This window comes from Caloenas nicobarica, chromosome 13, assembly GCF_036013445.1.
Source record: "Caloenas nicobarica isolate bCalNic1 chromosome 13, bCalNic1.hap1, whole genome shotgun sequence".
Taxonomy (NCBI): domain Eukaryota; kingdom Metazoa; phylum Chordata; class Aves; order Columbiformes; family Columbidae; genus Caloenas; species Caloenas nicobarica.
Genome location: NC_088257.1, coordinates 3,791,025 through 3,816,660, shown reverse-complemented (window position 1 = coordinate 3,816,660; position 25,636 = coordinate 3,791,025). Strand labels below are relative to the sequence as shown.

Genomic DNA, 25,636 nt, shown 5'->3' with positions numbered 1-25,636 from the left:
GAAAATAAGAAGGTGACTTGAAAATTGTCACAGAGAACTTAAACCTCAGTTACGCATCCATGTTGCTGAGGGAAACAACTGTAATTTCCAGAAGAAACAGTTCACGAGCTCAGATGTGACACCAGGTACTGGCATGCCTACAGCTGCTGGAATCACAGATTTTCACTCTGACTAGTGTACCCTTTATGGATCTCCGGAGAAAGAATGTAAGGTGCATTTCAATACCTCAGTCTTTCAAGGAAACCTCTGACAAGACTGTAGTTTCTAACTTCTCCTCCTTTGATCTCCTGTTTCATCACAATAGTGCCATATTCTCACACACTCAAGCAGGGAATGTTCCACTCAATCCAAACACTCTGCAACATTCCCACGATTAACGGACTGTCTCTAATGTCAAAGCTCTGCCATGCTTGTGTGCTACACGGATAACTGGAAGAGAGTTATATTTGCAGATATTCAAGACAGGTATGAACACTTGTACAACACCAGGGTTCCTCCCTGTGGAGAGCTGCGATGCTCAGTACACTGCACACTGGATTTGTTTCCAGACTTTAATATACATACACATTTACACATCACTAGTAAAAATCTGTACACTTCACATTACAGTACATACAAGCCACCAGTTGCTAGCTAACACCAGAACACTGATGAAGCCCAAGATGACTGCCCTAAAACAGGCACGGGGGCTGGTCTTCCCCTCTGGGGAAGTTTCTTTGGGTTACACATTCCAACGAGACACTGCTTTCCAGAGAGGCAAGTGAAGAAGGTGGATCAGGTCCCAGAAATAGACCTGCAGCTTCTCTTCCTCCTCCGACAGCTGTTAACAGCATCTTGCCCACACTCCAGCTCCAGATGCCAGGTGCTGGGATTTTCTGTCTGCCCGCAGCATCACTTCTTCATCTTCATGTCTGCCTCGATGGCACAGCGACGCCCTCTGGTGCCTCCGTCCTAGTGACAAGGCAAATGAAAAGAGAAAGTCATGCACCCTGAACACAAAACGCTTCCTCCAGCACTCGTGGAGATAAGGAATTGTGCATCTGGTAACAACTTTTCATGCCTTCCAAACAGGAGAAAGGGCAGCTTTCCTAGGAAGGCCTGGGGAGGCCTGTCTGCAGACCTACCTAAAATTCACTGTGGACACAGCACAGGTGCTGGGATTTGCAGCATCTCTTTGCGCTGCTGGCAGCCAGGGCAGAGAGAGGCAACAAGGCTCTCACCCAGACAGGCACTTTTGGAGCCTGTACAGTGCAGGCTTTCTCCTGAGCAGCAGATTCTAGCTTGGATCTTAAGATGGGAAGAAGAAACGGCTGACTAACCTACCTTATCAGCTGCTGATCCCTACGGGAAGTGCTCCTCCAGTTGAGTGACCCTGGCACTAGCTCCCTAGTTTCTCCGCACAGCTCCTTTCCATGAGTAGAAGGCGAGCTGAGAGCTTCCTCTGATCCGCTGCCCTCTCCCTCTGGCTGACATGCTGACTCTCCTGGAGTACTCCTCTGTCTTTATGCGAGACAAAAAAACAACTCTCCATCTTCCTTCCCTCTCTCCTTCCCGCAACTCAGAAACTTGGGGTTTCCTGGAGGGAGTATTTTTCCAAACACTTCCATGTCACCACAGGCACAGAGCAAGGTATTTCTGCAGAGTATCTTATTCCTTTCTGGATCATGAATGATAAAGGAGTACGCAGCTGACTCCTCACTTTCCCAAGACCCTTTGGACTGTCTCGAACATGGGGAAGGGGCAGCTGCATAAACATGAGAGATGTAAGAACTACAATACTGCACCACTTGATCTGTCTTCCCACTTAACATGGAAAGAAAGCAGGAGAGAAGTCATGGAAAAAGCAAAGGCAGATGACAAAATGAGAACACTTGGAACCAGAAGAAAAAGCTGAAGCCCCTCCCACTCGCCCACGCTGAGAATACAGGACTGAGATGTTTTTTCTCTAATGACAATGGTTGTACAACCCCCAAGTTAAACACACCCCGCTGCAACGCTTAGGATGCTGTGACAGTGCAGTGACCACCCAGACAAGGAGCAGAGCATGCTGCCAGCAGTACTGCGGTACCTGCTGGAGCCTTTCAATACTTACAAAGAGAGAGAGAAGGAAGGCAGGAGAGCCCATTGGGACACTGTCCTGTTAAAAGGCCAAACAGAAGGACTTATCAGATATCAGATACGGAAATACACACACCACACGGAAGCACTGAGCCCACACACGAGCATAGAGAAACATGTGCCCCACGCCCCTTCCCGCATGGCATCAGTCTTATGCAGCAGGAACATAAAAACGGACAAAAGACAAATACTGCGAGAGTCAGAATGCCAGGAAAGGGATGTTTCCGCCTCAGCCGTGGCAAGGTCTGGTCTACCAAACAATTTCTGCATCGTGCAGTGGCCACTAGAACTAAGCAGGCAGTCCTTGCTGTCACAATGCTGTATGCACCAGCTGAGGACACTTGAGGTCACTTAATCGGATGTGTCTTTACAGAAGGAAAAACAAAACCAAACCAAACCACATTGCTATTAGTTCAGATCAGTGTGGAAGTCAAAGGTTCTCAGGTGTGTTTTACACAGCAAACCAGACTAGAGTGATACCCTGGTTCTAAAAAATCTGACTAGGAAGAAAAGAACCCAGCAGAGACGAGTCTTCCAGTTCTCTATACCTTCATCTTCCTGCCATATCACACCTCTTCCAATATTCTGTTCATTTCCCTACAGTTTTCATCACCTGTTTTTAAAAACAGGGAATAGAACTATTTGGATTATGGGATAAAACTCCTGAAACCTGCCCCTGGGATGATGTACAGCTCCAGAGCTGGAATCTAATCGATGGACACATTTAAAAAAAAATTTGTTCACATGAAGATGCTGGAGCCATCACCATGTCAAAAAACATTCTGCCTCTTTGGTACGGGAACTTCATGCAGTATCTTGGGGTTCTTCAAAAGATACCAAGTGCCCTTCCGCAGGGTGCAGCATTCTCACCTTCTCCGAAGCATCTTGCTTGCGAGTGGAGTCTCGCCCACGCAAGCTCTTTGCACTGATCCCTGACTCTGATGTTTGCATGATCAGTTGAGTGGCCAGAAATTGCTGCAAGAAAACCACACTCTGTTAAGATTCTCAGGCGAAACAAGCTCAGTTAGTGCATGTCAGTTAACTATCACAAACCACAGGCTGGGAGCGACTGGGTCAGAGGCAGTTTCGGTTCTTTGTCTGCAGCTCAGAATAAGTTCCCCCATTTACCTCAGAAGCCACAAATCCTGCGGAACTACAAAAGCCCAGTTCAAACTCTGTTAGCCCTGCCAGTTGGGACATTCTACTTCACAATAAATTTTAAATGCCCTGTATTCAGAGGACACAGCTTCATATACACTTTATACCAGCAGAAACCAGCACAGCCACCTAAAAAAGCAATCGCGTCCCCTGTCATTCACCATTCCTGCGGCCTGTTTGTTCCTGAACCACACCCTGGTTCTTGCTGGCCTAACATTTCCCTGAAGGAAATGAGATTTGAGATTGGTTTGGGCTGAACCTAAAAACCATTTTGCTGCGTTAGTTTTAACTTATCCACAGTCTAGTTCATCACAAACACCTGAGCTAGCACAAGAGAGGTGCAGGGAAAGAGGGGCCTACGGCATTCAAAGACACTGTGAGTGGAACTGTGGTCTTACTTCTAGAAGCCTTTCCCACACCTATGGGATGGTCTGCCCTGCACCGGCCTCAGCTCAGTACTTTACCTGGATCTGCTCCAGGACATCTCGTTGCATCTCCACAGCCATGTGGTACACGTCATGGTCAGAGCTGTTGTACATAACTGCATTTTGAAACATCAACATAATATCACGCTGGAACTCAGCTGTGGTTCGTATCAGCCCATTCTCAATGTTCTTTTTGATGGTAGACAAATCCATGGGCCTATGAAAGAAATGCAGCCAAAATAGCAACAGAAATACTTAACCCTTTCCTCTCTCTTTTGTGAACAGCCCTGCGTCTGTAACAGATCTAGTTAGACCATTTATTTAATTTAGCCAAATAGGTTCTCCCTCACACAGGCTGTGTTCCTGAGTACCAGGGTCTTGGGTCAGAAGACGCAAGCTCGTCAGCAGTTACCACCAACGGTATCAACGGTGTGACAGATGCATCAGGAGAGGCGTTTGCCTCCTCCAGGCATCACTGAAGGAGCCACTAAGAAGCTAGAGCTGCAGCCGCTGAACTCTTTAGGAGAGATTTCAGGGGCTAGCAGGGGATTCTGGTAATTCTTCCGGAAGAGTCCACTATCTGGGACAGTAAGAAGTGCTGATTAAAAAGATGGGTCTTTGGAATTTCAAAGATTAAATCCTACCCTTGGATAGAAACTGGGAGAAGCAGATCACTCTATACCACCTTACTTATAGAAAATGTTCTCTGTAAGTCAGTGTACTTCATTCAAAGACAGGACTGCATACAGACAGGTACTTGTTACTGAAGATGATCCCTTTCTTAGGGAAACCTGCTTCTGACCAACTCATGCCAGAGAAAAAAAAAAAATCCAACTCTTGCTGCATGGCAGCCAAAAACTACTTTGTTCCTGCCACAAATCCCTATAAAATATGCAAATATTTAAGGTTCTAATGACAGGAGACTGCTGAGACTCACCTCTGCACAATACTGTGGTAGCCGGGTGCTATATCATCAGTTACAGGCTGTAGAAATACATTGGCATACCTGCAGAGAGAAGGAGCCCGCTTAGTGCCCCCTCCCAGCTGGCAAATATTTGTTTCATGCTCTCATGTTTATTTATCTGCTATCAGTAACAATATGATTCATCATCTCCTGGTACCAAGGCAGATGAGACTCCAAAATGGGACAGTGGAGACTTGTCTGAGATTAGTCACTTCTTTCTGCCAGTTCTCAAGACAAACTCACCTGTGATTAGCTGCCGCTCTCCAGACTAGCATGATGGCTTTCTTCCAGATCTTCTGGGCCTGTATTGCTTCCTGGTCCTCACTGCACACTGAGCTGGGAAGAAGAGAACCTGGAGTCTGCATGCTGCCCCAGAGCAGAAACCTTACAGTTTATTTTGCCTCTGACATGCCTACGCTAATCCACACCAAAGACAGAAAGAAAAAAATGGGACCTGATACCATGGCGCTGCCTGCATACTCACATTTGTAAGCAAGGAGAACCAGACAAATCATCAGCAAATTCCCCCTTTGGACCCACTCAGTCAGCAAAACAGAAATGAGAATCCTACGCTCCCTCCACAAACTAGCCTGGGATTTGCACCTGCGTGCCTGAGAGCTTCGCTGATACTCACAACTGTGAGGAGGCTGGGCTGCTGGGGATGGAGTCAGCTAGCGTGTGAGACTGTAAAGGTGCGTTATGGACACTGAAGCCATCATCGCTCTCACTCACGGGGGGTTCGTTATCCATCTCTGATAGATATCCCTCACCCTGATCTTCTTCTTTGGGTTCCTCCAAACTGGCAGCCTCACTGGCACCATCCTCATCATCCTCTTCACCCTGCGCATCCTGAAACACAGAGTTCATGAGTCTGCACAGCCAGCGACAGCAGCAACACAGAGCCTCCAAAGCAACCATGGTGCAGCAAGCAAAGTGATTTTCTTGCTAAGCTGCTGACAACTGCACAGGCACTTTCACAAAATCCCAGTTGCTCTATCCTGCCCTGCCTCCCCCTGCAGACACAGAAACACACACACAGAGCTTTGCAGTGCCTGAAGCAACCTCCCCTTTCGCTCCAGCTGCAGACTGCCCGCTATTTTTTTCAGTGCAGAAAGCTGAATGCAAGCTTTGGTTTTCAGCAGATGGGAGCCAGGAAACAGCAGCAGTGAGATGTTACTAACTCGAGATGACTACAACCAATTGAGAATTACCTTCATCTGACTCCTAAACAGGGCTTGGGCCTCCTCCTTCATTGACTCTGTGAAAGAAAGAAAACCAGAGAGGTTGATTCTCCAAAGCAGTCTTTCCTACAAAAGCTCCTGCACCAATGCCTACTATCCTGCAGTAATTACCACTGTGCCTACACATCTTTCTCCCTCCTCCCCGAAAAACCTGAACCAGATCACTGACAACTATCCAACTAATAATGTTGCATGTAAAAGATTTCCTAGCTGAATTAAGTTACCTGACAGCTCAAATTTGTGCTGAACATCAGCCTGTGAGGAGTCTTCACTCACATTTGGGACTTGTGGAGGGGATGAATCATCATCAGGTGGGGTCTGGAGGGAAGAGAAATGCACATATCTAGATGTTTGTGTCAGCTTACTTCGGTGAAGGTGTGGGCACATCTCACTCATCCTGACCTAACTCAAGGCAATGAAGTTCACTGAGCACCTTCCCAACAGCAATTCTGCACATGGGCAGGGGGAGATACACAAAGGTACTGCCTAAAGCAGAACTTCCCTGCAGATTGAACAGATCAGCAGCATGACTCCCACGGAAACAGTCAGTCACATTCATTGAAGGGTCATCTTCAACCCAGCAGTCATCCTTCCTCTAAACTTCTCTCCTACCTGCCACAACTGCTCCCTTCTTTCCCCACACCAGTTCCAGACAGCCTCTCTGCTCACATACCTCTGTCTTCACTATGGTGTGCACTCCGTCTTCTCCTTTCGTCGATTCTATCTCAATTTCAGCCGTCTCTCCGGCTGCTACAGCTGCTCTTTGATCCTCTTCTATCTCTTGACTTCTAAGCTCCGGTGTTTCCGTCACTCTTGCAGTTGCTGGTATGGTTTCCTCAGGGCCCAGCTGATTCTGCTCCTGCTCTGCAGGTTCTGTCTTTATTTCTGATCCCAGCTCGCCAATGCTCATTAGGTCTCGAATTCCCTTTGCCTCTGGCTCCTCACACTCCAGCCTCTCCTGCTTCACAGTCACAGACACTTGGGGTATCTGGGCCTGTTTCTCGTGCTCCTGACGAATTGAGTGTTCCCACGGGCCAGGCAGTGTCTGAGGGTCATCAGTATCTTCACAGAAAGAAGACAGAGCAGCTTCAACAACTGCTGCATCCAGGACTTCAGGGTGGTCGTCTACCTTTATTGCCAAAACAAACATGCAGCAGTGCGAGCCAAGGTCAGAAACATGGATTAAAACAAATAAACAACTTGAAGTTATGTGGTAATGAGACAATTGTGGAGAACACGGTGTATCTGGTTTACAAAGTTGCCTTTTGCAGCCAGACTCATATCACTCCCTGTGGAGTCTCCTGTGGAGCTTCAGTTTCAGAAATACAGCGCTCATCGGTCTGCCAGAGACACGACCCAAACCCTACCTAACGTGAGGAAGAAAGAGATTTCTTTCTGCACTCTGAAGAGGACCGTGAGGCTAAACGTGGCAGACTAGCAGCAGTGGTGTCACAGGGTCATTTCTTACTGATCCGGACAACGATGGTGAGAATGTGCATTTTAGAATACTTATTTCTTGCTTGTTTAAACTAACTAAATTGGTGAACAGTAATCACTTGAGATTAACCTAACTGGATGTGGAGCAAAAGGCACTGGCACTCTGCTTTGCCTGCTTACCTTGTCCTCAATGATGGCTATAATATTTCCAACAGTATCGAAGTCCAGCTCTTCCCCTGTATAGGACACTGCAATATCCATTTTCTCAGCCAAATCCAGGTCTTCTTTCCCATCTATGCAGTGATCTTTGGAAGAACCCGCAGCGCTGCCAGCCCCAGAACCCAGGCACTCTTTCTTGATGGAATCAATGATCATGGATATTTCACTGCTGTCCATGGACACTGTCACGGTGTGGGAATCAGACACGGCCTCCATGGAAACACAGGCTTCTGGCTGGCTTACTGCACAGGGACGAGAGTGACAATCAGAGACTCATCTGGAGAAGTCAAGCCCACATAAACAAATGCTGCAGTGGACAAGGCAAAGGACCAACTGCAAGTATTCCAGGTCCACCCACCACAGCATGGCTTAGAAAACTAAAAGAGAAATATGGGTTTGCTTTCCCACAGTAGAGACAAAGTGAAATTCCAGCCCTTGAACTGCAATCCAGCAACATACCATTAGCACCCCCGCCCCCACCCAGCAGATCTTGTTTAAAACCATCTGTTTCCTCCAGAACCCAGTCCTTTCAGCAAGGATGGTGAGTCTGAGGTGATAAAAAGCCAGCGGAGAACTCGCTGGGTGCTGATCCCAAGGGACATTCTGCTTTCCAGCAGTGCATGACCTATGAGTGCGTAGTTCAGGAACGCACCTGTGGCTACGCTTTCTGGAGCTGCAGCTGGTGGCACAACGGGCGGTGCTGACAGCGTGGGCATCATGACAATGGTTGCCTGCGACACAGGCTCTACGGGGGGTGGCAGGAGTTTAGCTGGAGGTTCGCTGGCAACAGCGGAGAAGGAAGCAAGAGGTGAGCTGAACTGTGCAGGACCAGCCTCTAAAAGCCGGGAAAGCGTAGGAGCACCTAACAGAGAGTAGAAGGCAAATGCAACATGAGCGAGAAGCAGCCACCACTGAAGCCCACAAAGCCACCACTGGGCTCTTCGCTGTCTGGTGGCTTCTTCCGGGAAAAGACACTGAGAGGTACCTATAAACAGTCCCAAAAGCTACCTGGAGAACCTGCACTGAAAACACACAGCTCCTCTGTGTGTGCAGTCTGAGACAGAATCATGCAGACTATGGGACACGGTGTTCAATGTAAGGGCTGGACAGGCTAAGCCACACATGCAGAGAGATGCCCTTCCAAAGGCTCATCCCCATAAATTATGGGAAATCTGAAAAACAGGGCTGAGAGCGCCACACAAGGTAAGCCAAGACAAACAATCACAGGAGCCGGAAGGGAGCAGAAGGGATCTCTTTGCAGGTCTTTCCTGGAGAATTCCTCTTTTATCAAAAGTTGCCACTCATCTTGGCTGTAATTTCCAGTCTGAATTTACTGAACTGTCTGGACCAAATTAATAGGTTAGAATAGACACGGATAAGTAAAATGAGATTATTCATATGGAACTATATATGAATGAATGGCATAAATCCTCAGTTGCAGACAATGTGACTAAACCACTGGTTAGCTTGAGCTGAGAAGAAACTTCACCTTAAGCAGGATGCTCTGACAAGGCCCAATGCAAAGACTCTCGCACTGTACCTCTCAGCCCTCTCTGTGGAACTTACTCCAGAGCTCACAGTTCACTGTTGTCTAATCCTCAACATTGGGAACCAGATACGAGACCAATTTTTCCCCAGCTCCCTGTCAACAGTTTATTTCTACACTGAATTGCCTGGTATTAGCCAGTGTCAAAACCAGAAAACTGGACTGCATGGACCAGATCAAATGAAGTCTAATTGTTTCAGTTATTTTATATCAAGGCATTATTTTTTTGGTAAGGATTAAAGTATTCTTTAAAAAAGTAGGGCTGAGAGGGACGGAGGTACAGAAATAGGAATACAACTCATCAAAAAGCCCCCAAACCAGTCAAGCTAGAGGCCCTCCACCTCTCTCCAAAGAGAACTCATAGAACAGTCTTAAGGTACATCTGAAGGGAGAACTGTACAGGGAGAGTCTTGAGTTACCTGAAGCGGCAGGAGTTGCAGGGACAGCACCGGGTGCCGACTGCATTTCCCCACTGTGCAGCACTGGGAGGACACTTCCTACCTCCAGCAGGACTCCTGAGCTGTTCATGTGGCCAGAAGCCACGGCCATTTCGTTTTCACCGACCTGCCAAGGGAGGACACAACTGAAGTTCCTGAAGAAACCATCACATCAGTGATTCTCTGCCAGATATGCATGAATATGTCCACCATTCGCTGTCTTGGAATTTCTCCTGCACTTTTTGTCCAGCCTAGTCCCTGCCAGAGGCCCCTTATGCGAGTGCACAACATGACAATCTGAAACTAGTTGTTTTTCAGCTACAATACAGCTGCAGTGCCACCTTCCTTTGAAATGAGGCCAAATACAGCATTTGCTCTACCTTAGCTCCTCTGTTCAAGGACCTCACAATCCTTTGCAGACACCCGTCTCTACCCCCTGAGATGGCATGGAATTAGCCCTTATTTTGAGTTGAGGGAAACTGAAGCACTAAGATGGAAAGTAACTCCATCAAGGTCACACAGTAAGTCTATGATGGACCTTGAAGCAGATATAAACCATCCTGTGGATACAAAGCAAACCCAGTCTTCCACAGCCGTTATCTTTCCTTGCTTCACCCTGTGTTGCATTGCGCCCTGCAAACAGAACCCATGGAACGTTTACCCAAGCTAACAAATAAAGAAGATCCCAAATCTGACTATTAAAAAACCAAAGTCAACAGCAATGCACCTGTTCCACCACACAAGTACTAACACAGGGAACCCGAGCCATGGGCTGATGGCTGCTGTTTTCAGACTGGGCTCTGAACAGCATCGCCAATGGTCTGAGACTTCCGGAGTCACTAACGCGAGAAGGGTCAAAGCTGTTGACATCACAGTGATTTTAAAAACTGTCTACAACAATAAAGAGACTGAAACATTTCAATATTGGTCATAAACCCCACTAAAGGACTCCCTCCTCCTATGCTAAGACTCATTACAAATATTGAAACTCAACTTCCTGCCAAGACGTAAAGAATTGTGACCCCAAAGTAGAAATCACCAAGAATGCCTCTGTGGAGACTGATCAGGATGATACTAACACACCTCCTTCCCCAGGGAAAAAGATTTTCTCTAGCAAAACCTGCAACTCCAGCTCCTTAAGGCTGAGGGGAGACGGCCACTCCTGCGTGCTGAGTAACCCCGCAGCCCTGCACCCACAGTACTGCTGGGAAAGGGTCCCACCTCTGGGGCTCACAGGGGGTAACTGTATCTCTCAGATATCACTTCTGTTTGGACTCTCACAAAAACTGTGTGTTTTGAAAAAGCCTTTGCAGCTCCCTTTTTTCAGTGAGAGAGTCTGAAACGAATTGTTTGTGTGCTTGCATACATGAGCAGAGAGCTCCATACCAGCCTGGGGCTTGTGGGCAGGAGACTGCCCTTCTTCAGCAGCTCTGAGAGCAGAGGGGAAGGAGGCGGAGTTGCTTTTTGTCCTAGAATCTTTTTCTGGGGTGAATCGTCAGTGACTGGGGTCATGGGGGCATCCAGGGGAGCAGAGCCTGGAGGGGTGTCAGGGATTCCAATGAAGGAGGCAACTGGGGTGCTGGGCAATGTCCCTGGAGTGACCTGAGAAAGAGAAAAACCACACTGTTCAAAGCCACACTCCACCACACGGACTAGCCCCACTTGCTCCTTCCCCCAAGAGCGCTGATCCAACACCTGCTCCACTCACTCGCTACACCTACTCCAGGCATACGCCCTCACCCTCTCCCTGCCCTGTAGCGCCACTGCCCGCGCACACACCGAAGACTGTTTGGCCAACCCACTGATGCCCCTACATAGCCTTTGATCCAGGCACCTGATCGTCACAGACAAGAAGAGGACAAGTATCTCCAGCAGCACTGTACATCAACCACACTACTGCACTACCACAGCAAAAAGTCTGCAAAATGAGGCAAGGGCGTCTCCCCAGATTCCTGTTCCACAATGGAAGCAGAGCCCCAAGTCCCAAGCTGGTTTTTTGCTCTCACCATGTAAAGTTTCCTTACCCCCGGACTGGCCTCATCCACAGCGGGCTGAGACAGATCTCCCAGGGCATAGTCTCCTCCTGGGGAGGTTGAGCCTGCAGGGGACCGAACCATCACACCCGTTAATCGTCGTGGCGGATTCTTAATGGCCTGACGAGCTGGAAGAGAACAGGAAAAAGAGTGAGATTCCATGACTCCATCTTGGACAGTCCCTGAGAGTTACCTCTGACTTTATCCTAAAGAACTCTAAAAAAAAATATTATATTGTAGGAATTTCTTGCACCACATGAGGCTCAGTTCACAAATAATACTAGCATTGGGTAATGCTAGTATGCTGGTAATGCTAATTTCAGATTTCTGTAGCAGTTGGTTATTCACCACCTCCCACCACTGCTAGGTTAGTACATGGAACTGCCCCAAGAATTATAAATAAATTAAACATTCAGAATATGTCTCTCTTCCTCTTATCTTCAGACAACAGTAAAACTATAAGGAAAACTAAAGGGAAAGCCTGAGATTCTAACAAAGAACTCCCTGCTAATCCTGCTTCCTCTTAGACCTTTTCCACAGAATTTGCTCCCTTCTCAAAAGTGTCAGCATTTTGCTCTGTTACAAATACAGTGCTGGGAAGATAATATAATCTTTCATTTCAACTCCTAGGGTCAAGGAATTTCTCCTGAACAGATCTTAACAAGATTTAAATATTTCCTGACTGTTATGAACATATGCATCTCTCTCTGAGGAATAAGTAAGCTAATTTCCAGCTTACCCTGATAAGCAGCATCTGTAGCCTTCCTCTTGACTTCTGCCTCCTCCTCCTCCATTTTTTTCTTTCTGTATACAGAACCAAAACCTACCGTCACACAGTGTCCCACTCCCCCTTAGTTCCTCGTGCAGCTTACTGACCCCCACCCTACTATCTTCAGACAACAATGACCTGTCTCTGCGGACTCAGGCTCAGCTCCTCTGAGGAGGGGAGCAGTCAGAGGCTGGTCAGAGAATGACACACCTGGCAGGAAAATTCACTTCCAGCTGATTATCAAAATGGAGGAGGCAAGCACAATGTTGCAAGCTATCACTTGAGCTCTCCATTGAAACTTCAAAAGATATTCCACACGAGCTGGTGCCTCCCAATCCAAACTAAGTCCACCCTCAGAGCTAAAAGCACCTGCCCAGCTGCCCTGTTTCTCTTAACCCCACGTATGTGGAGCAAGAGGTGTCTGACAAACACACGGGCAACTACAACTCAGCAGAAAGTGTAACAGGGAAATAATTAAGGAACCCACATCATAATCTCATTGCACAGCTCCTCCAGTCTGTTATCCATGTGTCCGGCCTGGATCAGCTCTGCATCCTTCTTGAGTTGCCTGCAATCAGAAAATCTCCCTACTTATTGCTGAACAATACGCCTTCAACAGCACTTCCACCCCAAGCACCATCACATTTTAGGCAAATTTTTCAAGACAGGAGTCTCAGGTGCACCACAGCTTGATGCCTCTGCCACACACCTGTATTTCTCCTGTGTTTCTTTAATAATTTTCTTCAACTCCTCCACTCGTTCTGCAGTCAGTTTCCGCACAATAACATCTTCTACAGTTTCCACAACTTCTCCCTTCTCACCACGTTTTCTCCTATAGAATAAGATAAAACCAAAAACAGTTCAGACATGAAACACGGAATACCGCAGTTCTCCTTTCATAAATGGCTGCTGTCTGCCATTCCTGACACAAACATGCACCAAAAAAAAAAAAAAAAAAAAAAAAAAAATCAACCTCCTTTTCCAATTTCCCTTAAATGATACTGGACAGCACAATGTTCAAACAATCTCTTCTGAAAACTTTATATAACTCTTAAATGTGTCCAGTGTTAAAGACTTGAGAAATAGATCAAAGATGCAAGCCCACTGCAAATTCTCAACCTGAGAAAAATGAACCATTCAACTTCAGAGAAGGTTCCTACTACCCATTAAGAAACATCTGTTTTTTTTCCTCATTAACTCTACCAAGTCCTTTGGCTTTGCAATTCTAGTGCTGAAGATGATTCAGCACTATCACAAACAAATACTGCTTTTAAACATCCTGCCTTTAGCTTAATTTGATGTGAAGTCTCAAAACAAAATACCTGGAGTTAGGAGTGAGAAATATCAGAGACCAAAAAGCCGTAGCGATAGCATTGATAGAAAACTATAAGAAACCACTGCAAAATAGAGACATACCATTTCCCCGTCTCACTCTTGCTGTCTTTTCTACTCCTATTCTGAATGATAATTTTATGTGTAAAGCTTCTGATCAATAACACTAATATGTAGTGTTTTATTCCTTCCAAATAAGTGGGTTTTTTTGCTGCATTAAGTCCCCAAGTGCACATTGCAACTCCTACAAATGAAGCTGTGGCAAAGAAGCCCCAATTACCCTGCCATGAATTGTAATGACAGCAGGGGCATATGGAGGACACTAATGGGTACACAGTGATCAGTTTTAGAACCACGTAATACTGAAACACTTCAGTCTTATGAAAAGAGAAGACAAGATGAAGGAGATACTGGAAGCATATTCTAAGAAATACATTGGGCTTGCCTGTTGCCTCCATCTGCCGTACTCCGATCCCACTGTCCACCCAAGCAACACAACTGAATTTCCTCCTTCCTGAACACTCCTTTTGGGAGGAGCACTATCAAGTACTTTGCTGTAAAAACCGACAAGTCCACCCCAAACTGCTGCAGACTGCACTTGCTTCAGATTTTGTACTCACTTGGGGGTTTCTGTAGTCTCCAAGAGCTCTGAATACTGAGATGCACAGTGCTAAGAAGAAACAAAGAAAGTCAGAGGACAGCAAGGAGTCATCTTCAAACACCTATCCACAAAGCCTACAGGGCACTTATTCCTACTTCTTCAGAGCTCTAACACTTTATGAACATAGCAGACAGTCTTCTCCAGAGTTTTCCCAGGGCTATAATTTAGTGTAGCTCAAAGTGAGGAAGCATCTTGACTCTTTTACTCTAGCGCTGCCCAGGCTGAACTTCAGAATAAAGCTAAAGAACAGACAGTCTCAAGTAATGATTTAGAAATCAAAGCAAGCAATCATGATTAGAACTGCAGTTGTAATGTTTCCATCTGTGAACATAAAGCCAAAATATTCCAACGGAGAAGACAGAATAACACGATATCAAGGCCAGTTTCATAGCTTAACAGAAACAGTAAGCAAAATAAACCCCTCAGCTACTCCTGCTGAGATTCTCTTAATCTCTTTCTGTCCTTCATACAACAAAAATCCCAGGTGCTTGCCCAAACAGCAGGACACACCAAAATACATGGGCATCCACAAATTCCTGGGGTAACGAATTCCACAGCTTAATTACATGCCTGGTGAAGAACAATCTCTTTAGGTTTACTTTGAACTTGCCTCCTGTTAGTCTGACTTAATAGCCTCTAAATCTTGTGCTGGACAAAGCACTGAACAATTAATCCTAATTCATCCTCAGCACGCCACTTCTGATGGTGCAGACATCTGTCGAATTCGCATTACTCATCTCCCTTGTATGTTAGGGGTTCTACCTTCCTTAGCCATCCCTTACAAGGAAGCTGGTTTGTGCCTTTGAGCACCCCTGTCTTTTTCTTAACTTTATCCAACTGTAGTATAAACTCACATTTAATTTCAGAAACAGGAAAAAGCACTTAATCTGATTTAAATAAAATGGATTTTTTAAAAATTATTTTTGCTGGCTTTTAAAAAAAAAAAAGAAATACAGCCTCTTGGGCAGCTGTCTTACACACCCCATGCAAAACTCGTTTTTTTCCAAGATTCAAATGTCAGTATTTTACCTTTTGGGAAAACCAGTCAGGTGGGCGTCCTGGCTCTGCAAAAGGTTTGATAGCCCTGCTGACCGAGACCCTGCAGGAGAGAAATGGCGAGTCACTGTCAACTTACTTTCTTCCCCATGCAACATGCAGAGAAAAGATGCTGACGTTCATCACTGAACAGCCCCACAAACACAACAAACTTGCTAAGAGGTTGTTATGTTTGGAAATTATTCAAGTGCAGTCCTTGGGCTACAAAATATTTGCCTAATTCCAAACAGACAACAGTTTCCTTCCCTTGCTTTGAAAAGCAGGTTTCTAGTTTCTGACACCATTACATGTCTACAAGAACTTTAGTGAAGGCAAAAAGGCAGCAAAACAGCTACGAGCTCAGCAGCAGCGCATGGGAACCTGTTATCAAATATCCTTCTTGACCACAACTCTCCTCTTCCAACTTATGAACATGTCACTCTTTGTTCTGATTAACACACTTTCATTCTTACACAGTAGCTGCACAACCAGCAAAAGGATTGTCAAGGTGCACCTCGAATACCCCCATCTTTAATAGCCCAACTTCGTTTTGAACAGAAAGCACACAGAAGTGTTTATGACTGGCTGCTGCCCAATGAACCGGCACGGCCCTGTCCCGGTACCACCCCCAGCCCGGTGCCTGCAGCCCCGCGGACACAGCGGCCCCGGGACAGCCCGGCGCTCCCGCTCCCTCACCAGTTCTGGTCCCCGCTGCGCATGACGGACGAGGCCAGGCAGAGCTTCTCGCGGATGGACCAGGGCTCCGTGGGGCCGGCGCTCAGCAGCTTGTGCTCTGCCGGGACAGCGGAAGGTGCGCGGGGTGCACTGGGGAGCGCGGCCCCGCCGGAAACCCCGCCCCGCCGGCTGGCCCCGCCCCTCCCCGCGCTAGCCCCGCCCCTTCCTACCGACACGCCCCCCGTGGCCCCGCCCCTCCCCAGGCCCGTTGGCCCCACCCTCGCAACACGGTTGGCCCCGCCCCTTCCCCTCCGAACCGCTCAGTGCTCCTCGGGCCATCCCTTGCCCTCCTTCCTGCCCCAGCCCCGCTACCGCGGGCCGCCGCCGCTCCCTCTCCGCTGCCTCCCCGCTCCCCGCTGCCGCTCCTGACAGGCCCCGCACTCACTGCCCGTCCCCGCCGCCATCTTCCCCGCCCGGCCCGAGGGAGCCGAGGCGGAGCCGCGCGCAAGGCCCGCCGGGAGACCCGCGCGCGTCCCCGGGCGCGCGGACAGCCGACCAGCCCAGGCCCCGCCCCTCTTGCCCCACGGCGGGCGCTGATTGGCGGCCGCGCGGGCGCAGGCCCTTATTGGCGGAGCGGGCGGGCGGCGAGGTTTGAAACCTCAGCAGTAAGCGCCGCGCGGGGTGGGCGCGAGGCGGTGGGGTCGGGCGGGAGCGAGCGGGGTCTCTGCAGCGGGTCGGCACCGGGAGAGCGGAGCGGAGCCGGGTCTCTGCAGCGGGTCGGCACCGGGAGAGCGGAGCCGGGTCTCTGCAGCGGGTCAGCACCGGGAGAGCGGAGCGGGGCCTCTGCAGCGGGTCGGCGCCTGCGGGGTCGCAGGTGCGGGCAGGCCCGTGTGCTGGTCTCTGGGGGTGTCCCGTGTGGGGTGTCTCGTGTGGGGTGTCCCGGGTCTGTGTTATGTCTGTGGGGTTCTATGTCGTGGGGGCGTCTTTGGGGGGGGTCTGTTATGTGGTGTCTGTTATGTGGTGTCTGGTCCTGTGTGGCGGTGGGGGTGTGTGTGCCTTTGCAGCGGCATCCTGTGTGTGCGGAGGGTTCCATGTGCCAGTTTGTGTTTGTTTTTGTGATAGGAGGAGCACGCTGTTTGTAGTGGGGTGTACGCACGGGGAGCAAAGCTTGGACTCTCAGGAGCCTGCTGGAACGTTACCATATCCTTACTGGGCTGCTTTTTTTTTTGCCAGGAGCAGTGTGGGACGCCATGGCACAAGCACTTGCCTCCCCAGGGCTGTTCTCCGACGACGATGTTGCAGTGTCCCCTGTTTTTGAATCCACGGCAACGGGGTTTGGGGCTGATGTGCGCAAGGACTTGCTGTCAGAGTTCTCTGCCATCTCGCCCAATCTGGAGGGCTCCCAGCAGGTGAGGCTGGAGCTCATCTGTCACAGACAGAGTAGTGTTTTGACTTACAGCTGCTCTGTCTCTGCACAATGGTGTTGTGATGCAGGGCCAACATAGACTATTTAGAAGAGGCTAGAACAAAATGTGGCATTGGGGGGAGCAGTTCCTGTTAACAGCAGTGTACTATGAAGGGCACACTAAGTGCACCTTAACACAATGCCTTGTAGTGAGGCACTTAGTCTGGAGACTGGTTTTGGTGTCAGGTCTTCAGGTTGTTGCTCTGATTCACTAGATAAACAAAAGAAGTGCTGGTGTGCCTGGAAATTCCGAAGAAAGCATCTGGCATTGCTGGGGATTTTGGGACCTGAGAAGGGTCCATTAGTTACTGAGCACTAGTCAGCGCAGCCATGTGTATGTTCTGTGCTGTGGTTCCTATCAGTGTTCTGGTGGATGGTTGTGCACTGTCTCTACGGCTCCCATGTTTTGCAGGCTATAGCTGAAGATAACAATGGAAAACTAAAGGTGTATCTGAGAGTTCGACCTCTGAAACCTACAGAAGTGGAAAAAGGGGAAGACCAGGTGAGATGCTGAACAAAGCAGGCTCTGAGCTGGTTGACTGTGTGCCTGCTGGGAGATGCTGTTCGCCTTTGTTGTCTGTGCCACCGCCTCTTGTAAGCCATTGCAATCACAGGTTTTTATGTGTTCTTTAGGGCTGTGTCTGCATTGAGAATTCAGAGAATCTCCTTCTAAAAGCCCCGAAAGACTCCTTCACCATGCGGAACACGGAACGTGGAGTAGGACAAGCAGCACACAGATTCTCTTTCACCCAGGTAGGTAACTGGGACAAACAATCCACCTGGGAAGTTTTTCAAGCTTAAACCAGCCTTACAGCTTGAAAAGCTGCCTTACTAATACACACTGATTCCAGCACGCTGTGCGAACCATGTAGTCTTGTACAGTCTTCTCTGCTTAAGTTTATTGCTGCTGCTGTTTCCTCAGTTTTTCTGTTTTTAAGCTCATCCTGGCAACTTTTTTGGCAGCAAATGCCAAACTCTTGTTTTGCTTATGAGACTCTAAACACACTAGAGCCTGTAGTGATATCAGATGTTACTGGATTAAGCAAGTCAACAGCTTGTTTTTGTAGGGGGTTTTGACTGGAATTACTGGTGGGTCTGTTGCATGTGATATGGGGCTTGTGGAGGGAACAAAGGATTAGGTCATATCACTTGAGTAACCATCAGCGGTCAAAAGATAAGATCTACATGGCGTCGTTTTTCATGCATCTTGTTTGCAGATCTTTGGACCAGATGTAGGGCAGAAATTGTTCTTTGATGAGACGATGAAGCAGGTGGTGAAGGATGTACTGAACGGGCAGAACTGGCTGGTCTACACTTATGGCATCACCAATTCAGGGAAGACTCACACTATTCAGGGTAAGGAAAGCACGAGGTGTTGATGGACTGTTAAGGGAGTTGTCTGCTTCTGCATGTGAATCCTCAGCTCGCTGTTCTTGCTTCAGGCAGCCACAAAGATGGGGGAGTTCTGCCTCGCTCCTTAGCGGTCATCTTCAACAGCGTGGGGGACCGGTTGTACCAAGCCATGGACCTGAAGCCGTCCCTCTCCAACGAGGTGATCTGGCTGGACAGCAGGCAGGTTCGACAGGAGGAGACCAAGAAGCAGACCCTGCTGCGGGGGGGTCTGTGGGAGGTAAGTGTGCAGCTTCTGGGCGGCTTAATAATAACAGGGAAAGGATGATGTCGTACTACATGCTCATGTTGTTTTTTTTCCTTCCAGGAGGAGCTGTTAACGCCACTGAAGAGGAGCCATAGTGCTGAATCTCAGCTCCAGGCCACCACCAGTGGCAGTTTTGACAGTGGAGTTGCTGGCCTCTCTTCATCCAGCCAGCTCACCAACCGTTCAGACAGCAGCCAGACAGAAGGTATGTCTGGAAGCCTACTGGGTGCTACGTGCTGTTGGAGGACGGGGGAAGAAAGGGTGATGGTTATTTGGATGCTGTGTTGTGGGTAAGGGAGCTAAGGTGCTGTAGTCTCCCAGATTTTCCCTTTGAAAGAGAAGCATGTTGGGGCTGTAGAGCTTTGTACATGTCTTGCCAACATACAAAGAACATGCCACTGTATAATAACTCAAACTTTGTGAAATGAAAAGTTACTTGATACCCACTTCATTCATGGGATATAGTTACTGACCAGATGAACACAATGGATAGGGCAGCTGGAACATGGGGTGCTCAAGTGCTGTGTTCCTTTCAAATATCAATATCAAAACCCAGGAACTACTAGCTGATTAGGTATCCAAAAGCACGGTGTGACTGAGGTAACAAAGACTAAAACTTCACTGATACTGGGAAAAGTTCCTGTCTGAAATATGCTGTACTTCTGGAGTCAAGAGCAAGTATTTAAGAAGTCTTTGCACAAAGGAGATACTGTTAAAGGAAACCTTAGGCTGTCTGACTGGCATTAATGTAGGTCGACATGAGTAGGTACACAGAATAATTTGAGTCTGGGGTGGTGTTCTTGCTGAAGAAGTATATCTCACTCTAGAGCTAAGCCATTCAGGTTGAACCTGTGAAAAACTGCAATCTTTTTTTTCCCCCTCCCTTTTTTTTTCCTTCCTCTTTTCCCCAGAACCGGGCCCTCGGTGGGCTGACTTGGATCGCATTTCACTCACCAACGCAGGAGATGTACAGTTCTCCATCTGGGTCTCCTTCTTTGAGATTTACAATGAGTTAATCTATGACTTGTTAGAACCACCTTTACCTGGCCAGAACCGCAAGAAGCAGACACTGCGGCTCTGTGAAGACCAGACTGGCAACCCCTATGTGAAAGGTAGATTCACCTGAAAGATATTTTTAGTGGCCTGCAAAAGAGACTTAAGGATTGAGTAGGTGGGTGGCTCAGTGGTGATGTGCTGGGGAGCATGATGTCATCTATGGCCCCTCAGAGATCTCTGGATTACAGGAGTATTAAGTTTGTTAAGGTCAAGCAAATGCAATGGTGAAGTTGGGGCTCAGATAACAAAGTTTTCTGCCAGCCTCCTAATTGCCCTCCCCAATCTGTGCCTGCTTTTCCAGATCTGAACTGGATCAATGTCCACGATGCTGATGAGGCCTGGAAGCTCCTGAAACTGGGTCGGAAAAACCAGAGTTTTGCTAGCACCCACATGAACCAGAACTCCAGTCGCAGGTCTGGAGGGGGGACGTTCTGAAAAACATAGAAGTCTGAGGGGCTTTTAAAGGTTGCCTTTCCTTTTTAAAATATCTGCATGATTCTTTACAGTCACAGTGTCTTCTCCATTCGGATTCTGCACTTGCAAAGAGGTGGCAGTGAAACTGTTCCAAAAATCAGCGAGTAAGTTTCATGCTCTCTACGATTTTGGGGGTGTTCTCTCTGACTTAATTTTCCTGTCTCTTTTGTTGTGAGTATGGGAAGTATCTTGAGGAAGGTCTTGTTGAAAGTATTTGCAGTGTCCCACATTTAAGGGATGTAGTTATCTGGAAATGGGTTGTCTCAGTATCTGGGAAGTGGCTGTGCTAACTGATGAAGGATCTTTGAACTTGACATCACAAAGCTCATGTTGGTGTTACCTTGTGTAATCCCTATACTTAGGGTGGACCTTTCTGTCCAGCAATAGCCCATACACCCCAAAAGAGCTTTCCGTCCCCTTATGGGTGAGCTGGGAAGATGAGCACGGTAGATGATCGCAGGGTATCTGAATTGTAAACCTGGATAGAATAGGATAAACCTAGTAGGTCATGTGAATATTGCCTGCGTTTTCTTCAGGTTATCCCTTTGTGATCTGGCTGGCTCAGAGCGCTGCAAAGACCAGAAAAGTGGGGACCGAATGAAAGAAGCAAACAACATCAACACCTCCCTGCACACGCTGGGTCGCTGCATTGCTGCCCTCCGCCAGAACCAGCAGTCCAAGTGAGCAGCCAGAACTCTGCAGGGAGTGAGTGTGTGGGGAAGCTGTTTTGCGTTCCCTGGGCTCACTCTTGTCCCTCCCCACAGATTGAAGCAGACTGTGGTTCCCTTCCGGGACAGCAAGCTGACCCGCGTGTTCCAGGGTTTCTTCACTGGACGTGGACGCTCTTGCATGATAGTCAACATTAATCAGTGTGCATCTACATATGATGAAACTCTCTATGTAGCCAAGTTCTCGGCCATTGCCAGCCAGGTAAGTTGCACACACCAGGATCACAGCACACTCAGACGCAGCTTGCTTCTGTGAGATTGGGCCCCTTTCCATCACAATGCAGGGGGAATGCTTGTGAGCCTTCCCTGTGCTTCTCCAGTGGATTATTACCTTTACAGTTTTCTCCAGGTTCTGCTAAACTGAAAGAGAAGTGCCACGTTTAAAGATTACACAGCCTCCAGGCTTTGTGGATGAGTAACGATGGCCTTTTCCCCTTCAGCTTGTCCAGGCACCTCCCACAAAGCTGGGACTTCCATCCATCCAATCAATCATCAAAGAGCACAACAGGCGAACCAGCCAGAAACTAGAGGCAGCAGCAAAGGAAGAAGTGGAATCGGAAGAAGAGAGTGAGGATGAAGCAGATGTCTCCATGTATGAGAAGGAGGTGGGTTGTGATTTGTTTTACAGCCTCTGTGGGTAGAAGGGCAAGAATGTGACTGTTAGTGTGAGGCTGCAGCTCGGCACTATACCAAGAGATGACAGAGAACCTCAGCTGAGGACCCAGGAAACTGGGGATCCGTGAGGAAAACATTCCAAAGTTGGTCTAAATCTGAAGCACATGCTTCATTTGGAAACACTTTGTCATCTGTGGAATAGAGAGAGTAAGAGCTTGGGTGCAGACCTAAAACCCCTACTCTGCAAGGGAAACCTAGAGATCAGAAAACATGCAGAACAGATGGCTAATTTGAGGAAAAATAATCAAACTTTCTAGGTACTCAAAGTAGGCAGCTGGAATAGCTGAAAGATTGAAGTCATACACCTACAGAGACTTGAGTTGTAATGTGTTGAGGCAGCAAATGCAGGTGCAGCCCTGGGTGGTGCAGCAGGGGAAGCTGCTCTGGAGATGGCTCCATCTGGAGTGCAGTGGTGTCTGAGCCACCTCATGGGGAAGAATTAAGAGCAAACCTGGCAACCTCTCTTTCCAAGTGACTAAAAGAATCTTATAGCCAGATCACCCCAGCCTACTGGTAAGGGATCACCTAGTTTATTCTACGTCTTAATCCTGTTTGTGCGGTGTGGGCAATGCAGTTTGTGTCGTTCTTGCAGGACTTGTTGCGTGTAGTGGAAGCTGCACGAGAACTTCTCGTGCAAGAGCGGCAGGAGAAGCTGCAACTAGAAATGCGCCTCCGTGAGGAGATCTGCAATGAGATGAAGGAGCACATGCAGCAGAAGGAGCAATGGTGCAGGTATGGCTTACGCTGATCTCCCTTTGTTCAGTGTGAGCTACAGTACCAAGAACTGCCAGACCCTGATGTGGAGTTTGTTCTCTTTGTAGCCAACATGTGGATGCTCAGAGGGAGCTGCTGGAGGAACTGTATGAGGATAAACTGAATAACCTGAAGGAGTCACTGACTGACTACTACCAGGAGGAGATCCAGGTTTGTTCAGGGTAACGGAATAACATCAGGAAAGTGGGAGGGGACACGGGGTACTTGAGATGACTTGAATATTTCAGGTTGCTTTACTTTTTGTGGTATTTTTGTGATATAATTTGATAGCTTGATCCACAATTTTTGCTTCTTGTCAACCGCTTTATGTAGTTCACTAGGCTTTCTAATTTTCAGTCCTTAATCTGGAAGATAATGTGCAACCATTCTGACTCCTCTGTTCAACATGATTCTCTCCTGCCTCCTACTCTTTTTGCTAGTGGTTTGCTTTGCACTCTTCAGATTAACACAAGTTCTGTGAATTTCTGTTCTTAATCTTAGTTGTGAAGATGGGTGTAGGCCTGTCAATATTTTTCATGCTATGGCATTTGAGTGCCTGCTGGTACTTGTTGCAGACCTTTCTGAAGATGACAACTCTTTAAAAAAAAAAAAAAATCCCTTGTCTTCAGAGGCTGGAAAAAAAGTGGTTTAGGCTCCCAGGAAATGGGTTTAGTGTTGTCACTTAAAGGACATTAAAGGCTGGTCCAACATGTGAAGTGTGTGACTGAGAGAGTCTCCCAGAAGAAAGACATTGAAAGTTTCAGAAAAACTGCATTAAGAAAATCTTGGTGAATATTTGAACAAACTTGCTTTTTAAGGAGCGTGATGAGAAGATTGAGGAGCTCCAAACTGCTCTGCAGGAGGCAAAACAAAAACTGGAGAGCCTGGATACTATGCCAAAGGACTTAGGGCAAGGCTTGCGTCGATCAAAGCGAGTGGCTTCCTCCTGTGCTCTGCAACAGGAGCTGGTAGATGCTAAAGCCAAACTGGAGCAATGTCAAATGGAGTTAAATACCACAACAGCAGGTAAGGCAGCGATGCTGCACTGGCTCTGAACTGTGCCCAAGCAATCCTTGTAGAGGATTAGAGATACTTTTTTTTCAGTAGGGTACAATGGATTCAGACATCCTGAAACTACTGTTCTGAGTTGTAGATGATGAGAATAATGTGCTGGATGGACAGCATTTCACTTAATTTTCACATGAAAATGGACTTTAGGGCGGGATCATCTCCCTGTTCAAATTCTAAAGTTCCTTTGTGTAACTGAAGGGGAGAAGCCTGGAATGTTTGTGCATGTCCGCACAAAGTCACAGCTTTTCTAAGCTTGCCTGTGGCAGCTTATTTCAAGTGAAGTCCTGACTTCAGAATGACTGAAAGCTTTTCAATGTCCTGTTGCTCACTACTTTTTGTCTGTTTCTAGAACTGCGCAAGTACCAGAAATTACTTGAGCCGCCTCCGTCCGCCAAACCCATTACTGTGGATGTGGACAGGAAGCTGGAGGATGGACAGAAGGTAACTCCACCTCTGCGTAACAGAAAGGAACGCTTGCAGGGCAAGGTGGTTGCCTGTTTAAGCAGTGCTTGGAGCTGCTGTCTCCAGGTTTTTAAACAAATGGTTGATATTGAAATGGGTCTGTTGAAAACAAACCCTCACTAGAGATGTGGCATCTGTGAGAGATGTTGGTATCTGTGATGCCGGTGTACCTCACTCAAAGGGCACCCTCCCTCATCTGCATCTCTGAATTACTCTGGAGTGGCTTTGTTTGCAGAGCGATGTCAAAGCCAGCTGTTGTATTAAAATTCTTTCTCCCGTAGAATGTCAGATTGCTGCGTTCAGAATTGCAAAAACTTGGGGAGTCTCTTCAGTCTGCAGAGAGGGCGTGCTGCCACAGTACGAGTGCAGGGAAACTTCGAGAAGCCCTATGTACATGCGATGACATTCTGGCAAAACAGGTAATGTCTATTTTATTGTGGGTTGCACAGGGGGATTTAGTTTATGCACTTTGCCATAATCAGCAAAATAGCCTAGGTTCTGGCAGCTGCAAAGAAAAATGGCTTCTTATCTAGCCAGACACCTTTTATTACATTAAGGGAACTATACTGCTAATTTTTTCAATGGCTGAGGTCAGGCTGAATATTTAACTCTCCAAAGGAGACCCAAATTGTTCCTGTCAGTTAACTGAGAGCTTGCACTTAAAGCAGGAGAATTCAGAGTTCTCATTTCCTTATCCACTTCACTCAATTACAGTTGCTATGGCAGCATGTTTACAGCAGGATGGATTCAGCTTTTTCCTAGCCTTACTGTTCCTATATTTTGTTATTGCACTGCTGTATTGTTGACAGGAGAAGCTTTTATGCATGGCCTTATTTAACACACCAGTCAGTGAATTTTGGCATAGGCAGTTTTTCCTCTTCAGTTCATAGTAAGCAGGGAGTGAGGCAACTTGTCATATCTTTACATATTGCCTTCCCTTTCTCAGGACCAAACACTGGCAGAACTGCAGAACAACATGATGCTGGTAAAACTAGACCTGCGGAAGAAAGCGGCTTGTATTGCTGAACAGTACCACACTGTGCAGAAGCTCCAGGCTCCTCCAACGTCTGCCTTAAAGAAACGGTTCTGTGCCAACAGGGAAAACCTACAACCTACTCAGCCTCCTGGTAAAAGGCCCTTCCTGCACAACCTGCTGACCCGCTCAGCGGCCCGGCCCGGGGCTGGCAGGGGGTGGCAACTTCGTTCAGTTGCTCTATGACTTTTTGCAAAGAGATCCCTGCCCCA

The 25,636-nt window shown here is 47.7% G+C and overlaps 2 protein-coding genes across 5 annotated transcripts; one reads left to right on the top strand and one right to left on the bottom strand.

Moving 5' to 3' along the window:
• Positions 1 to 548: 548 nt before the first annotated feature.
• Positions 549 to 16,543, bottom strand: BRD8 (bromodomain containing 8). 4 transcript variants are annotated; one of them, XR_010606952.1, is made up of 23 exons: positions 16,496 to 16,543; positions 16,072 to 16,168; positions 15,370 to 15,439; positions 14,300 to 14,349; positions 13,057 to 13,179; positions 12,835 to 12,915; positions 12,318 to 12,382; positions 11,570 to 11,706; positions 10,932 to 11,147; positions 9,528 to 9,672; positions 8,215 to 8,424; positions 7,524 to 7,804; positions 6,580 to 7,035; positions 6,131 to 6,224; positions 5,877 to 5,923; positions 5,300 to 5,514; positions 4,909 to 5,001; positions 4,639 to 4,707; positions 3,741 to 3,918; positions 2,989 to 3,093; positions 2,093 to 2,137; positions 1,324 to 1,744; positions 549 to 951 (listed from the first exon to the last, which is right to left on the bottom strand). XR_010606952.1 is itself a non-coding variant. In XM_065644396.1 (22 exons), the coding sequence occupies exons 1-22, from the start codon at positions 16,512 to 16,514 to the stop codon at positions 892 to 894; spliced, it is 2,856 nt and encodes a 951-aa protein (XP_065500468.1). In that variant the 5' UTR covers positions 16,515 to 16,543; the 3' UTR covers positions 549 to 891. The 4 variants fall into 4 exon arrangements, 2 of the variants coding, with proteins under 2 accessions (XP_065500468.1, XP_065500469.1); XR_010606953.1 differs by having other exon boundaries at positions 4,909 to 4,996; positions 5,436 to 5,514; XM_065644396.1 differs by lacking the exon at positions 1,324 to 1,744.
• A 757-nt stretch (positions 16,544 to 17,300) lies between these two features.
• On the top strand, positions 17,301 to 25,610 carry KIF20A (kinesin family member 20A). The gene is made up of 18 exons (XM_065644236.1): positions 17,301 to 17,459; positions 17,928 to 18,017; positions 18,149 to 18,268; positions 18,733 to 18,871; positions 18,958 to 19,145; positions 19,233 to 19,377; positions 20,084 to 20,284; positions 20,530 to 20,641; positions 20,735 to 20,806; positions 21,239 to 21,382; positions 21,467 to 21,632; positions 21,871 to 22,035; positions 22,698 to 22,837; positions 22,927 to 23,029; positions 23,677 to 23,884; positions 24,279 to 24,370; positions 24,673 to 24,810; positions 25,338 to 25,610. The coding sequence occupies exons 1-18, from the start codon at positions 17,301 to 17,303 to the stop codon at positions 25,608 to 25,610; spliced, it is 2,655 nt and encodes an 884-aa protein (XP_065500308.1).
• Positions 25,611 to 25,636: the final 26 nt, after the last annotated feature.

Excerpts from the sequence above, each read along its gene's own strand:
- BRD8 (XM_065644396.1), bottom strand. Across the intron at positions 5,002-5,299 it reads AGCCCAGCCTCCTCACAGTT|CTCAGTGTGCAGTGAGGACC; the intron begins GTGAGTATCAGC and ends TCTTCTTCCCAG. Across the intron at positions 2,138-2,988 it reads AGCAAGATGCTTCGGAGAAG|GACAGTGTCCCAATGGGCTC; the intron begins GTGAGAATGCTG and ends GCCTTTTAACAG.
- KIF20A (XM_065644236.1), top strand. The coding sequence starts at position 17,301 with ATGGCACAAGCACTTGCCTCCCCAGGGCTGTTCTCCGACGACGATGTT. Across the intron at positions 19,378-20,083 it reads AGACAGCAGCCAGACAGAAG|AACCGGGCCCTCGGTGGGCT; the intron begins GTATGTCTGGAA and ends TCTTTTCCCCAG. Across the intron at positions 24,811-25,337 it reads ATGACATTCTGGCAAAACAG|GACCAAACACTGGCAGAACT; the intron begins GTAATGTCTATT and ends TCCCTTTCTCAG.